Here is a 16511-nt window from a genome sequence, read left to right as displayed (position 1 = left end):
TCCCCCCCCTGTTTTCCCTTGCTCCCCGCTCTACCCCCCCCTCCGGTTTGTATCCAGTCAGCGTCCCCCCCCCGTTTTCCTTTGCTCCCCGCTCTACCCCCCCTCCGGTTTGTATCCAGTCAGCGTCCCCCCCCCGTTTTCCCTTGCTCCCCGCTCTACCCCCCTCCGGTTTGTATCCAGTCAGCGTCCCCCCCCGTTTTCCTTTGCTCCCCGCTCTACCCCCCCTCCGGTTTGTATCTAGTCAGCGTCCCCTCCCCGCCCCCGTTTTCCCTTGCTCCCCGCTCTACCCCCCTCTGGTTTGTATCCAGTCAGCGTCCCCCCGCCCCGCCGTTTCCCCTGCGCCCCGCCCCCCGCGCGTCCCCGCCCGCGCCCTCCGCCATGTGACGGGAAGCAGCTGATGGCCTCTCCGGGCGGCGGCGGGCGCGGCGGCGGCGGCGGCGGCGGGGCCGGGGTGGGGGCCGGGGCGGGGGAGGGCGGCGCGGGGGCGGCATGAGGGCCCGCGGCCCGGGGGGCTGAGGCGCCCGCCGCCTGCCGCGGGGGCTGCGCGCGTCCTCCATGGAGGCCGGAGGTGAGTGGGACCGGGGCGCGCCCGTTCCCGCCCGCCAGGGCTGAGGCCCGTTCTCCCTGAGGAAGGGGGTGACTCCGAGGCGGGCTCGGCCGGGCGGGGGGGGGGGGGCAAGACGCGCGGGGCGCCCGGCCTGGGCGGTGTGCGCGGGGCCGGCGGGCGGCGGGGGTGCGCGCCCGGCGCCCAGCTTTGTTTCACTTTCGCTGTCAGCCGCTGCCACCCGACTCCCGCCGCCCGCAGGACCCGGGAGAGCGGGCTTGTGCGGGCGGGGATCCCCACCCCCGGGACAGGGAGGTGCCCGGGGCCGTCACCTACGCACGGGTGGGACCTTGGGGGTGCGCTAAGCCCTAAAAGAGGGATTCCCAAGGGGGTGGGTGCCCAGGTGCCAAGACACGCACTCGCAGCTCCGGATGGAGTCAGCTTTGCCCCTTACAAGCTGTGTGATAGTGATCATGGATAAGCCACTTAACCACCTTACCTATGTCTCAGTTTTATCTGCAAAATGGGATCATAGCAGTACCCGCCTCAGTGGGTGGTTAGGAACTTCCCACACTTGCCTGTTCGTTAAAAATGGGGTCTGGGGTCCATGTTAAAACAACGTATTCCGAGCCTCTCTCCTCCCCGGAGACTAATTCAGCGGAGGTAGGGTGGGGCTGAGGATGCTTATCCCTGGTGACATGTATGATAAGGCAAGTTCAGGATACACGGCTGGGTGACAAACTTGCCTCTATCCTCGTTAAGCCACTGTCACCATCAGAAAATTGTGGAAGTCAGAGAATATCGGATTTACTTCGTCAGCCCAAATGAACATACTATACAATCTCAGTGGGAAAGGTGTGCTTGTTATGTAAAGGCAAAAAACCTCGAGACATATCCTTGGGGCTTCTGCCTTTCAACTGCCTTGCCCCTGAACCCCACCTGTACAGAAATTTGGAATGGATTTAGGATTTATAACGGAAGTCCTAATTCCTGAAAGTACCCGAGTTTAAAGGCAGTTTCCTTAGGGGGAAATTCTCAGAAGGGGTCAAGGCCTAGGGCTCAGCATTTGTTTCAGAACCTCTTTGTATTCTCACAGTGAAGTTCAAGCTTCATCTTGGTCTGGAGGATTCTGATTGCTGATTGTTACTGGGGGTGGGTAGATTGAAATCAGGGTATTCCCTGGGGTGGTGTTACTTTTTAATTTAGGAAATGACATTTCTTTGTTTGCTGAAGTCAGACATTCAGTAAAAGGCAGCTCTCCTTCCAATCTAGATAAGGGCTTTCTTTTCTGTGAGTGTGTTACCCATAGAATTCTTTTTAATGGCCCCTACTGTTTGCGTGAACCTCTGTGAATCTTTTTATAGCTTCCGCTGTCACTTCCATTGACTCCTTATAGTTAAATCTGAAAGCAGTCTAGCTAGCCTCCCTTTTTAAGAAGAATCTGTTTCCAGTTCTAGGTTTTTCCTAATGATTGACGACTGTGTTTGGGGGATGTGGGCAGAGCTGTTGAGAGCTGCCAAGCTACTGTAAAAAAAAAAAAAAAAAAAAAAGGCCAGAGAGTTTTAGGATCTTTTCAAACTGAATAAAGCCCATTGTAAAGAGATTACAATGGGCAATAGTAGAAATCTTCAGAGCAATGGTTAGAATTCATTTATGTATTCAACAAATATTTATTGAGGGTCTGCTATGTCCCATGAACCTCTAGGTCAGCCCTAGCTAATAGAAATACAGTACAAGCCACATGTGTAACTTAAAATGTTCTAGTAGCCACATTAAAAAAAAGAAAGATACAGGTGAAATTAATTTTAAAACTATGTCTTTTTCAATCTAGCATATTTAAAATATTATAATTTCAGCATGTAATCACTTAAAAAATATTGGGATATTTTAGATTCTCTTTTGTACTAAATCTTTGAAATCCAGTGTGTATTTTATACTTAGCCCATCTCAGTTTGGACTGGCAACATTTTAAGTGGTCAGTAACCACGTGTGGCTAGTGATTACCTTATTGGCTAGTGCAGTCCAATAGCAGTAGACAGATAGGCGTTCACTATCTGTTTGGGTGGGTTGGGGAAGAGATAGACAATGAATACATAACAAATAAGCAATGAAGAAAATATCTGTGAATGATGGTTATAAAGAAAATTAAATGGTTAAAGGAAGATGACTGGGCCACTTTACATAGTGAGGCCAGGAAGGTCTAGGAGAAGGTGACATGAGCAAGGAGCATCAAGCACTGAGTGTTAAGGAGGGGCAGTCAGGCAGAATGCTTTCCAGGCCGATGGAACATAGCTAATGTAAAAGTCCTGAGGCAGTAAAAATTACTGATCTTCCGCCTCTGTGTTAAGACTCACGGCCTTGCCTAGAAGAGGCTCATAATCAGTATCTTTCCATTCAGCCTGATTGTCCAAACACATCCCATTGTTTAATTAGAAAACACTGCTGAGGTGGTAGGGGGATTGGGGAGATGTTGGTCAGAGGTTAGAAAATTTCAGGTAGACAGGAGGAATAAGTTCAAAAGAGCTGTTGTACAGAATGGTGACTGTAGTTAATAAATAACAATATATTGTGTGCTTGAAAATTGCTGAGAGTAGATTTTAAGTGTTCTCATCACAAAAAAAATGATAAGCATGTGAGGTAATGCATACGTTAATTAGCTCATTGAGCCGTTCCACAATGTATACATATTTCAAACATGTTGTACACCATAAATATATACAATTTTGGTCAATTGAATTAAAAATAGAAAACCCTGATTCATTGGCCTTTTCTCCAGGAAGGGCCACTGCAGGTATAATCCCAGATGAAGCTGGATCCTCTCAGCTCTTTTGTTTTGTTTTTAAGTTCTGTGCTAATTATGGCTTCTTTTCCAGCAGCCAAGTTTAGTTTGGGCCCAGACTTGAAGAGACAGGAGTCACTGGGTTCTTTTCTTCTTTTAGCTTCTAGATTCCTGAACCTGAAATAGCCAGAAATTAAATCCCTAAATTACAGAAATAGAGTATGAATTCTGGGTATGGTTCCTCTTTCAGAAGCATTTCATATGAAATGTTTGGCATAATCATTACAGTAGTTTAAGGGGCTTCATTTTGTTCATATTTAAGGAGGTGTAACATGTATATTTGTTCAACAAATATTTACTGACTGCCTGCTCTCTCTCTGCCAGGAACTCTGCTAGCATTGGGGATTAACATACCAAGGACACTGTGCCTATGAAATTGACCTACTGGGAGGAGGGGGACAGATAATAATCAAATGGTGATGAGTGCTGTAAAAAAAATAAAGTGAGGAATTATGAAGGAGATTGACTAGGGGTCAGAGAAGAGCTCTTTAAGGTGTAGTCATTTGAGCCAGATCTGGATGAAGAGAGGGTGCCAGCCAGGGAGAGGCATTCCAAGTAAAGGGAAATAGCTGGTGCAAAGGCCCTGAGGTCAGCACTAATTGAGCATAGTCAAGAAATGGAGAGAAGGCCAGTGCTGGAGCTAGGGGCAGGGAGAGGTGAAGTATAAGCCCAGGTGGGAGACAAGGCAGGGGCCAGGTAATGCAGGACTTCAAGAGCAGGGTGAGGAGCCTGGGTTTTATTTTAAGAGTGATTGAAACTGATCAGTCTGGGAGGTGAGGTGAATGGATGATGAGGGGCTGGAGCAGAAGCAAAGAAGGCAGTTGGAAGGCTGCCTAATGGGCCAGGAGAGAGATACTGTTGCATGGACTAGAATAGTAGCCTCGGAGATGGAAAGAGGTTAGATCTGGCAAGTCCTTTGGAAACAGACTTGATAGAACTTGCTAATGGGTTTGGTTTGGGAGGTAAAGAAAAGGGACATCAAGGGTGACCTCTTTTATATTGTGCAGAGCCCCCATGGTGTCAAAAGGATGGTGATGTTGTGGAGGAAGTGAACCAAGTGTGATAACAGTATCAGGATAGAATAAAGAAATTTTCATCCAGGTCAGTTGTAAATGTTCCTCCAGATTAGTCAGTGTCATTTAATATTTGACTAGGACTCGGTTTCTCAGCCTCAGCAGTGTTGAAATTTTGGGCCAGATGATTCTTCGTGGGTGGGGGGCTGTTCTTTGCACTACAGGATGTTGAGTACCATCCCTGGCCTCTACCTACTAGATGACAGTGGCATGCCACCCTCCCCATCCCCCCCCCCAAGATGTGACAACCAGAGATATCTCCAGATATTGCCACATGTCCTCAGGGTTCTTATAGTTAAGAGCCCCTGGGCTGCATGAGTAAGACATTAACAGATTAGGGCTGATGTCGCCATAGGAAAATATCTAGAAATAATGAGATTGAAGAAAATGTCGACGGATTGCTGCATGATATTGAGAGGCCTGTTTTGGATTTAAGATATAAAATGACTTTTTACCGTGCAAATGTTCACATCTATAGGAGTGTGTTCATACAGACATGTGATTGTGTAAATGAAACACAGATTTCTAGGAGGTCAATACAAATGCCTATTTAGACAGACCTAGTATACTAAAACCTAGATTTATACATAGAACGTCCAGGAAGGAATATTTACAAAGGTTTGATATGATTTATTAAAATTCTATTTGAAGAGAATTTTCAGAAACACTTATTTTATAAGCACTACGCTCTAATCAACTGAACTAACCAGCCAGCTATCCACACCTATTTTATAAAACAAAGAGTCACTTATGTATTTTCATACAATGCACATACAAGGAAATATATGTATATGTACCTCTTTACCATCTATTTCATTAAATCCGAGATACCATAGATTGTATTACCACTATGTATCACTGAGAAAAAATCCTGCCTGTTTAACTATGAAAAGTCATTGATTGTAAGATACATCCTGATTTCAGTGAGGTCAAATTGTAAGAAGACGTATAAAGATGTGTCTTAAAATATGTGAAATTTCGGGCCGAGCCCGGGGCGCACTTGGTAGCGTGCGGCGCTGGGAGCGCGGCGACGCTCCCCGCTGCGGGTTCGGATCCTATATGGGAATGACCGGTGCACTCACTGAGTGCCGGTCACAAAAACGACAAAAAAAAAAGGTGAAATTTGGGTTTTTGAAATTAGGGTTTGTCTGGTAGCAGCCATAAAAGGGTCAAATCTAGAACTACTGAACGAAACATACACATCAGGAAGTGACCTCATTCAGGATGAAAGCCAGTTTTTATATTAGTATATATCACAATCATAATGATCAAAAATCTTCTGAAGGTCTTTAACTTATGAGCTTCGTCAGCCATTAAGAATCTTCCATCAGACTAGAGAATTGAACTAAGAACTGCGGTTTAGTCTATGAAGAAGCAGTGATCTAGTGCCAACTCTTTCACAAGATGCTGTGCTAGGCCCTGGGAGAAACAAAGATGAAATCATCTTGGTGTTGGAAGGAGAGTGCTTAAATGCTCGTAATGGGGGGCCAAAGGGAAACTAGTTACAACAGGAGAGAATGAAATAAACAGGGTGGGACTTATTACCGCTTTGATGGTGTAAGATTAGAGTATGCTTCTCAGTTGTGAACCTAGGTGGGATTCTCATAAGCAGAAAATGAGTCCAGATGTGAATGTGAATGAGCTACTCTGGGGCATGTCAAAGAGGCTTGTGTGGCTGGAGTGTGGTGTACAGGGAGGTGTGTGGAAAGGAGGCCGACCAGTGGGCTGGGGGTGGAAGGCCTGGGCTCAGTTACTTATAGTGTAGGCAGGTGTGAGCCTTGGAATATATTTGAAAGATGTGATGTGATTTATGTTTCAGCTTTAGCAGAGTCGCCAGGGACCAGGAAAAGGAATCAGGAGACTCTTGCAAAAGAGCTAGGCAAGATGAGATGAAGGTTTAAACCAGGACAGAGAGGAGATGGAAGCTGAAGAGATGGGGGACACCAAATCAATAGGTCTGAGCAAGAGGAAGCTGGCAAAGGTGGAACATTTTTAGCTCTGATGATGAGAAGGCCGCTGGTGAGGGAGGGAGCCTTGAGTTTCAGATATTCCTTCTTTTACCTGTTTCCCAGCAGCAGGTCCTTTGAAGACACCTTGAACACATTGAAAGGCCTGCTATCTGCACCATCTAGCATATTCCTGGCTTGGCTTTCACTTTCTTCCTTTCCAAGCATTCATAGGAAAATGAGGCTTTCATTCACTGGGTTCACCCGCACAAAGGTTACTCAAAGTCATGGTTAACCAGCAATGGGGAATGCCAAGACTGAGTAACCACAGAGGAATGTGGCCTGTGGCTACTGATTGCCCCAGGTTGTTTATATGGTAACTTTCTCGGGGAATCCTAAGTGTCACCCATTGCCATGGGGAGACAGTGGCTTTCCTGTGTCTGGGTGGCCCGAGAGTGAGAGTGCTGGTTTCAAGCATGCTGTCTCCCTCCCCAGAGGAACCACTGCTGCTGGCTGAACTCAAGCCTGGCCGTCCCCACCAATTTGATTGGAAGTCGAGCTGTGAAACCTGGAGTGTTGCGTTCTCCCCAGATGGCTCCTGGTTCGCTTGGTCTCAAGGACACTGTATCGTCAAGCTGATTCCCTGGCCGCTGGAGGAGCAGTTGTAAGTACTCTCACACTGGACCCCAAAGGAAAGAGGGAGGGAGTTTTTGTGATCAGGAACATGGGCACTTTTCCAAATTACTATCCATTCTTTTGCAGTCTCCCTGCCTAAGAACAGGAGAGAGCGAAAATGGCTAAACACTTCAGGAATTGCTCATAGGGGTTTCCAGAACCGCACTTTCCATACATATGAAAGTCAGTTCTAACAAGATTATATTAGCTTCAACTTGGTTTTTTTGTTTTTTGCTTTTTTTTTTGGTGGCTGGTGGTAAGAGGATCCACACCCGTGACCTTATCAACAATTTGCTCTAACCAATATATTTCCTTTTATTGCCAAATAATATTGGATTGTATGGAGATACCACTTTTGTTTATACATTTATCTGTTATGGACATTTGGATTGTTTTCAATTTTAGCTATTACGAATAGTGCTGCTATGAACACTTACATACAAGTTTGTGTGTGGACATGTGTTTTCAGGTGTTTTCTGTGTTTAACCATTTGAGGAAGTATTAGACTGTTTTCCAAAGTGGTGGCACCATTTTATATTCCCACCAGCAATGTATTCGGGTTCTACATTCTCACCAACACTTGCTATTGTCTGTCTTTTTGATTATAGCGTTTCCATCCTGGAGGGTATGAAGTGGTAGCTCTTACTGGTTTTGATTTGCATTTCCCTCATGGCTGCTGATGTTGAGCATCTTTTCATGTGCTTACTTGCCCTTTGCATACATTCTTTGGGGAAATGTCTATTCAGATCCTTTGCCCATTTTTAAATTGGGTATTTGTCTTTTTATTATTGACCAAGTTTAGTTTCTGATGCTAAATGGTTTGTCTTCCTTTGAGATGGAGTGGTCCCAGTGTGGAATGCTGTGAGCTCCCAGTCAGATAGCTCAGCATCTGTATCTATTCATTTGTCCCAGGGCATCTCTGTGTCTGTGTTTATTTATTGAGGCAGCATTTGTTGCAGATCTTTGCCTGACCCTGAGCTAGGGGCTGAGAATCCTGAAATAAATTAAACAGGGCCCTGCTCTTGGGGGTCTCATTTGTTTTGCTTTAGGCATTTCTTATAAATAGCATATTCAATTTAAGGTTTTTGTAAGTTCAGTCTGAAATTTGTTGCCTTGTTAATAGGTAATGCTGACAAGAGTGTGCCAATGTGGGTACTCTGCACACTACTGGGGTTGAGGGGTGTAAATTTGCATAGTTTCCGGAACGAAGGCTGTTTGGCAAAATGCATGAAGGACCTTAAAAATGTTCTTTCAGCTATTAGGAATCTCAAAAATGGGGTCACCTACTTATATACACTGACGTGAAATTTATTGTATGGTAGTAATAAATCAGAAATAGCTTAAAATCCAGTGATGAAAGGCTGGTTAGGGAAACTGTGGCATTTCCATATGATATTTTTGCAGCCATCAAAGATTGTTGTATGTTTTTAATCATAGAAGGATTTTCATTTCCTTCTATGGTCAGTATAATGATAATGCGAAGTCATTCATTGTTTATTGATCCCTTACTCTAAATATAAGGACTCTCTTTCATATCTAGACTTGTGTCTGATATAATTTTATATTCTGAAAGTTTTTTTTTAACAAGCATAAAATGGAAAATCTGTTGTTTTCCTGAAAATCACTCTTATATTCAAATATGTACATTACTATAGGTAAATATACTCTTTTAGTATTAATAAGGAAAATGTAAAAAGGTTATTTATTTATTTATTTATTTGTTTTTTTGTTTTTTAAAAATTTTTTATTGAATTAAAATTGATTATACAAATTTTGGGCGATCAACATTGAGATATGTTTATCAAATCAATATTACCAGCATATATATTGTTATAAATCGTAATTATTCTTTATGCGCCTTGTCCAATTTCTCTCCATCCCCCTCCCCCCTCTAATTACCCTGGATTTCTTCTCTCCTTCTGAAAGAATAATGGTCACTCTGTTGATTTGTTGCCTAGATGATCTGTCCAATGCTGAGAGGTGTGTTCAGGTCCCCAATATTATCATAGAGCAGCTGCTTCTTCTGTCAATCTGAAATGGGCTTTGTGGAGAGGGACATCCTCTTCTTTTCTTTATCTCTGCTGATGACTTTCCTTGTGTCAATGCACTCCAGAGGCTGGCGGACCATGGTGGTTCTGGCATCTAGCCACTTTCGTGGCAGCCACAGTTATAGTGGTGGCTGTGGTGGGCCACCCACATGGAGGTTATGTTTTTGGCATGCTCCTTTGTGCTGGCAGTGTGCCTGGTTGTGGGGAGTGGTCCCTGGCTCCAAGCCTTGGGACCCTGGGCGAGCCATGAGGCACTGGCGTGGTGTGCCTGGTTATGGGAGGGGGTTCTGGTCCCTGGCTCTATTCCTTGGGTCTCCGGGCTGGTCCCGAGGTGCTGGCATGGTGTGCCTGGTTGTGGGAGGGGAGTCCAGTCCGCTTCTCCATGCCTCGAGTCCCTGGGCAGGCCCTGAGGCGCTGTCACGGTGTGTCTGGTTGTGGGAGGGGGGGTCTGGTCCCCTCTCCATGCCTCAGGTCCCCAGGTGGGGCCCCGAGGTGCTGACGGTGTGCCTGGTTGTGACGGGAGTCCAGTCCATTTCTCCATGCCTGGGGTCCCAAGGCACTGGTGCAGTGTGGCTGGTTGTGGGAGGGGGGGTCTGTTTCCCAGCTCCAAGCCTCGTTTCCCCAGGGTGGACCCCGAGGCGTGGGAGTGTGAGTGGTTGTGCGTGGGGTGGAAAAGGGTAATTTAGTATTAATTCTTTTTGTGTATCTGTTGTTTAACATAATGAGATAAGTGTTATTGTTTAATAAGGTAAATGCGAAATTACTGGATTTGGGGAGAAATCACACATTTTGAAGAATAATAACCTGGGGAAATGCTTACAGTATAAGGCTTGCTGAAAAAAGCAGATTATAAAACCATATATACAATATGACCCCAAATTTGTTTTTAGAAAACATATGTACATACATGCAAAGAAAAATGTATATAGTAAAATGTTCAGAATGGTATTAGGATTATGAGTAATTTTTACTTTATTATTTGACTTATTTCCAATTTTCAAGGTTTCTCTCTTGTTTTTATAATTTGAAATAATTGTTATTTTAAAAAGGGCAATCTGGGGCATTTATACTCTTGTTAGGGTTTTTACATATTTTTAAAAAATCATATTATGTAATGCTTTTGATATTGTGCAAATGATGTTAACCAAATAATTGTACTATTAGAAGTAAATTTTTTAGAAACTTTCATTTCATTGAAGCTAAATTCTGCCAATGAATCTCCCTTACCCTTAGCAGCCCCATCCTAGGCTACCACCTCCTTACCTCCCATGTAACTCTTTCCTTGATTCATCAGCAAAGTCAGAAATCCAGAGTATTTGTTGAGCACTAGACTAGGATATCCAAGACTTGAGTTCTAGTTCCAGTTCTGCCCCTGATTTTGTGACACCAGTAAAGTTAATAACCCATAAAATGGAGATCTTAGTACCTCTTTTTAGAAAAATTAAATTTAGGACATTAAAATAAAATAATGTATAAATGTGTCTTAATTCTTTTGGAATAAAGTAGCTATAGGTGTATCCCATAATTCAAATACAGAAATCAGAATTTTACAAAAAATAAAACAAAACTAACTTTGGAAGTTCTAAGCTGTCCTAAACTTCTTTGGGTAGCCTGCCTTTTAAGTGCTTCTTCCTGTGATGGAAAACTTAGGTGTATAGTTTGCCAACCTCTGATTTAGATTAATAGAGTTTTAGAGCTAAAGGTTAGGCCAGGATCAGGCAGGTCTGGGCATTGTGTGGGTAGGTGGGAGTGGGGCCAAGGATTGGGCAGGCAGATTGAAATGAAATTCATGGTCACATTCAGATTGCCTCACCAGAATAGCAAATTTTCAGACATTTGTTCATTAAGATCAGGGGTCAGCAAACTCTTTCTATATACATGTACAGATAGTAAATATTTTATGCTTTGTGGACTGTAAGGTCTCTGTTTTGATTATTTAACTCTGCTGTTATAGTGTGAAAGCAACCTGTTTTAGTTCGCTTGTATTGCTATAACAGAAATACCTGAGACTGGGTAATTTATAAGGAAAAGAGGTTTATTTGGCTTACGATTCTGGGACAGCTGCATCTGGCATGGGCCTCAGGCTGCTTCTACTCATGGCGGGAAGTGGCTGGCAGCCGGCAGGTACAAGCAGATCACATGGCAAGAGGAAGCAAGAGAGAGAGAGAGAGAGAGAGAGGAGGAGGTGCCAGGATCTTTTTAAACAACTAGCTCTTGCTGAAACAAATAGAGCAAGAAATCACTCATTAATCCCTCCACCCAAGGAGACCATTAATCCATTCATGAGGGATCCACCCCCATGGCTCAAACAGCTTCCAGCACTGCCACATTGGGGATCAGATTTCAACATGAGTTTTGGTGGGGACAACACATCCAAACTCTATCACAACCTCAGGCAGTATTAGTTTTTTGTTGCTTATGACAGAATTGTGAAGCTGAGTAATTTATAAGAAAATGAAACTTATTTCTCACAGTTTTGGAGGCTGGGAAGTCCAAGATTAAGGGGGCACATCTAGTAAGGGCCTTCCTGGTGGGAACTCTCTGTAGAGTCAGCATAGGTATCACACGGCAACAGGGCAAGAGTATGTTAATGGGCTCACTTGCTCTCCTTATTAAGCCACCAGGACCCCTCCTGTGATAACCCACTCATCTGTTAATCCAATGAGTGGTTTAATTCATTCATGAGGACATAGTCCTGACGATCCAGTCAACTTCCCAAAGGCCCCACCTCTCAACACTACCACACTGGGGAACAAGCTTCCTCGTGAGCTTTGGAGGGGACAAGCATTCAGACAATAGCACGATACATAAATAAATGAGTGTGGCGGTGTTTACTCATAAAAACAAATTCTGTCATTTGTGAATATGGATGAACCTATGAACCTGGAAGACTTTATGCTAAGTGAAATGGGCCAGGCACAGAAAGACAAATACTGCATGATCTCACTTACATGTGGAATCCAAAAAAGTCATAGAAGCAGAGAATAGAATGGTGGTTACCAGAGCCTGGGGGTGGGGGAGGGAATGGGGAGATGTTGGTCACAGGGTACAAAGTCTCAATTAGGCAGGAGGAATATGTTTGGGAGATCTATTTTACAGCATGGTGACTACAGTTAATAATAATGTATGTTTGAAAATTGCTGGGCTGAGCCCGTGGCGCACTCGAGAGAGTGCGGCGCTGGGAGCGCAGCGACGCTCCCGCCGCGGGTTCGGATCCTATATAGGAATGGCCTGTGCACTCACTGGCTGAGTACCGGTCACGGAAAAGAAAAAAAAAAAAAAAGAAAGAAAATTGCCAAGAGACTAGATCTCAAATGTTCTCCCAACAAAGTGATAAGTGTGTGAGATGATGGACATGTTAATTAGGTTGATTTAACCATTTCATAATGTATACATATATTAAAACATCATGCAGTATACCGTAAATATGTACAATTTTATTTGCCAACTATGCCTTAATAAAGTAAATATTGACAGAGATTGTTGACAGAAAAAACAAAAACAAAAACAGACTGCTAGCTTGGAGGTAGTAGCCAACTTCTGATTTAGACTAATAAGAGTTTTAGAGATGGAGGAGTCTACACGCTCCTCAGTTCCTTTCTTCTAATTTTACAGGTGAGCTTGGTTAAAATTCTTAAATATATTTCACCACACAGTTGACAAAAAAAATGTGTTTTACTTACAGCTTTTCAGGAACACATGTAATAACCATAAAGAGATCCAGTATGCTGAGTATAGGATTTCTCATGGGTCCAAATCTGAACTTGCCCTGGGGTCCACCTTTCTCATCTCCATTTCCCCTAGTGTGGCGTACCAGTGTTTTCTGTGTCAGGGACTTATTTGCACTGCTAAAGTGTACTACAAACAGTACACTTTGGGTTTTCAGGCTAACCTCAGGGCTAATTGCTCATGCCTTTGAGACATTGTTAGGTGCATTGGTGGGCAGGGCCCTGTGTCTTAGGGACTGAGCCTTACTTAGCTTATCTGTTCTTGGGTCACCATAAGTGGAATATAAAAGGAGAGGGTTGGGCTAAGATCTTTCAGGGCAGTGTACCACTGAACAGCTCCATAGGTTCTTTCTCTCTGTTGACTACTCTGCTGGTTGGTTCCTGTGCTAGATGTACCATCAGGGAAGTAAAAGAGGCTCGTTAATTGGAACATAGTGAGTGAAAGTGGAAATCAACATCTATCAAACAAATTGTACTGGCAAGAAAGGGGTTTATTTCCACCTTTTGGGGAATTTCTAAGCTAGAGTTAAGGGACTCATTAGGCTGGAGAGCGGCAGGTATTCAGGCTCTAAGTTCTGTCCTAGTTCCAAACCTACAGTATGCTTTCTTCCTTGTGGGAAAAACTGAGTGCATTTTTCCTTCCATGCACCAAAACCCAAGAGAAGTTTCTGAGCAAGCGTATGGCTCCCTGGAGAATCTGCTGATCTAGTTATCCCACAAGGCAGGTCACCTCATTGCAGAGCTGTTGCGAAAGGGATGAGCCAAGGCCAATGAAACCTCTGTTCCATGAATTCTAAAAAGAAACAAAGAGAAAAGTAACACAAGAATTCACCAAAGGCTAATTTGTTTCTAGGACTCTAAAGTCTGAGATGTCTCAGGATGAAAAGTTGGTTGACTAGGTAACAATTTCAGACTCATTAAGAAATCTCTGCTTCCCCCAGCATCCCTAAAGGGTTTGAAGCCAAAAGCCGAAGTAGCAAAAATGATACAAAAGGGCGAGGCAGCCCAAAGGAGAAGACGCTGGACTGTGGTCAGATCGTCTGGGGTTTGGCCTTCAGCCCGTGGCCTTCTCCACCTAGCAGGAAGCTCTGGGCACGCCACCACCCCCAAGTGCCAGATGTCTCTTGCCTGATCCTTGCTACAGGACTCAACGATGGGCAGATCAAGATTTGGGAGGTACAGACAGGTAGGTCCTGCCTGGCTGGCCCCAGGTCCTGGGAGGTTCACATGCATACGTGCATGTTTTGAGCAGCCCCTGCCCCCCAGTTGGCTGAGGGGTGGAGCAGTGACTGGCAGACCTGCTGCCACCTCTCCCACTGACCTAGCTCCTGTTCCTACACCAGGGCTCCAGCTTTTGAATCTTTCGGGCCACCAAGATGTTGTGAGAGATCTGAGCTTCACACCCAGTGGTAGTTTAATCTTGGTCTCTGCATCACGGGATAAGACTCTTCGCATCTGGGACCTGAATAAACATGGTATGGAGGTGGTGGAATTAACTACTTGTCAACTCCAAAAGTACTGTGTTTGTCCTCTTTCTCTGCTTTACCAGTGTCATTTTTATCTAGAACAGTGTTTCTCAACCTTTTATCTGTTAATTCCTCCTAAGGAGCATTTTTAGACTTTTTTCCCAATTATCCCCCCCCACCCCAATGATAAAGAGGTTTTAATACTAAAGATATATTCTGTATTTATGTACTGAATGTGTGTCTGTGGAAAAAGTAAGAGTTTTTTGGCCACCAAGAACCAATTTTCACCCCTGTGGGGTGATATTGCTCCTATTGTAAAGACATGATCTAGAACAGGTTTTTCTCATCTTCAGCACTACTGACATTTTAGGTTGGATACTCCTTGTTGTGGGGTTGTCCTGTGCATTCTAGGATATTGAGCAGCACCCCTGGACGTTATTCATTGGATGCCAGTAGCACCATCTCCAGTTGTGACAACCAAAAATATATCTAGACATTGCCCAATGTCCCCTGGAGGCAAAGTCTCCTCAGGTTGAGAACCACTGGTCTAGAAGAAGTCCCCATTGGGTACTTCCTGTTAAAAATAAAAGGTTTCTTTGTCAGGAATCTATGCCTAGAGTAATTCTCTTAGCCTAGAGGGTGTCAGCTTTTATGGAATTCTGCCTTAGCAAACTATATACAGGAGTAGCCCAATAAAGATTTCTTAACTGGAGAGGTAACATAGGGATGGCAAATTTATTGCCATGCCATTTCTCCCTTGGGGGCTCAGGGGCTAGAAGGAATGAAAGGAGGAAATAGGAAAGGGGACAGTTCATGAAGAGACACACCCATTTCCATAATAAAAAGGCACTGGTACTCCTGCCTAAGGCATGACTGTCCCAGCTCTCCACAATCGCAGGAGAGGACCTTTCTCCTGCCCTCTTAGAAATGAGCCTGATGGCTGTATCTTAGTCAGCTTGGGCTGGTATAACAGATACCACAGACTGGGTGGATTAAACAACAAACATTTATTTCTCACAGTTCTAGAGGCTGGGAATTCCAAGATCAAGGTGCCAGCAGGTTCATTGTCTGGCAAGGGTCTGCTTCCTGGCTTGTAAACAGCTGCCTTCTCGCTGTATCCTCATATGTCAGGGAGAGAGATACCACTCTCACGTGTCTTCTTCTAAGGGCACTGATCCCATTCATGAGGGCTCCACCCTCATGCTTACTTACCTCCCAAAGGCCTCTCTTCCAAATACCATCACATTGGGGTTTAGGGTTTCAACATGAATTTTGGGGTGACACAAATACTCAGTCCATAGCAACTTGTGTTACAAACAAACAACTAAGGAGGTGCTTGTAGTGACATCATCTGAAGGCATCTAATCACCAAGAGAACTCCAGGTGGTTTCCAGCCATTACTGTGGAACTTTTAATCACACAATCTGAGATAGGCCTGCTAACCAGGAAGGCTTCTCAAAGGCAATGCCATTTTTGCTGCTTTATTGAGTGTAGAGAGACAGTTAGCTGCCATGTAAAGAAGGTCCGTGGAGTGAGTTTGGAAAACAGTTCGATGGTTGGGAAGGAAGGACTAGATGAGAGTAGGACAGTTATCAGGGCTTTTCAAGGAGTTGTGGGGAACAAAATTGTGTTCCTGGATACTGGGCATTGCTCTACCCACCTGACTTGCCTTAATTTATTCAAGACTTATAACACCCTCAGATTTGACCGCTGACGAAACCAGGACTGACTTGTTAAAAGTAATACACACACACACACACACACACACACACACACACACACTCTCTCTCTCTCTCTCTCTCTCTCTCTCTCTCTCTTCTTAAATTCATATAAATGACCATATACATTCTTATAAAGATGCTGGTTTCCTTCTTTATTCTTGCTTGGCTTTTTCCTTCCCCCTTCTCTCTCTCATGCCCCCCCATCTTCCCCTGTACCCTGGTAACTCTTGGTTTAGAGCCTAGTAACCCACACTCACATCCCATCTGTTTCTTCCATAATTTTCTCTATACTTGTATATTTTTATACACACGCACACGTTTACATTCATGGTTTTGAGGTCATTGTTTTACAAAAATGGAATCATAGTCTTTACCTTTTTTCTGCATCTTGCTTTTTTTCATTAAACGGTACCCCATGGGAAATCTATGTCTCTAATTCCATCTGCATTAGTGGCTGGATATATCACCATT

At 44.2% G+C, this 16511-nt stretch overlaps 1 protein-coding gene across 2 annotated transcripts in view; it reads left to right on the top strand.

The window, feature by feature from the left end:
• Positions 1-473: 473 nt before the first annotated feature.
• WSB2 (WD repeat and SOCS box containing 2) overlaps positions 474-16511 on the top strand; it is a 22901-nt gene continuing 6863 nt past the window's right edge. Inside the window, exons 1-4 of one of the 2 annotated variants that reach the window (XM_063085005.1) lie at positions 474-568; positions 6898-7066; positions 13795-14039; positions 14197-14328. In XM_063085005.1, coding sequence (XP_062941075.1) covers positions 556-568; positions 6898-7066; positions 13795-14039; positions 14197-14328 — 559 coding nt within the window. In that variant the 5' untranslated portion in view covers positions 474-555. Of the gene's footprint in view, positions 569-6878; positions 7067-13794; positions 14040-14196; positions 14329-16511 lie in introns of those variants that run through there. The other variant, XM_063085001.1, reaches the window with a different exon arrangement.

Source organism: Cynocephalus volans, chromosome 2 (genome assembly GCF_027409185.1).
Source record: "Cynocephalus volans isolate mCynVol1 chromosome 2, mCynVol1.pri, whole genome shotgun sequence".
In the NCBI taxonomy this organism is placed as follows: Eukaryota; Metazoa; Chordata; class Mammalia; order Dermoptera; family Cynocephalidae; genus Cynocephalus; species Cynocephalus volans.
Note: the sequence above shows the minus strand (reverse complement) of the source record. Positions and strands in the feature narration are given on the sequence as shown.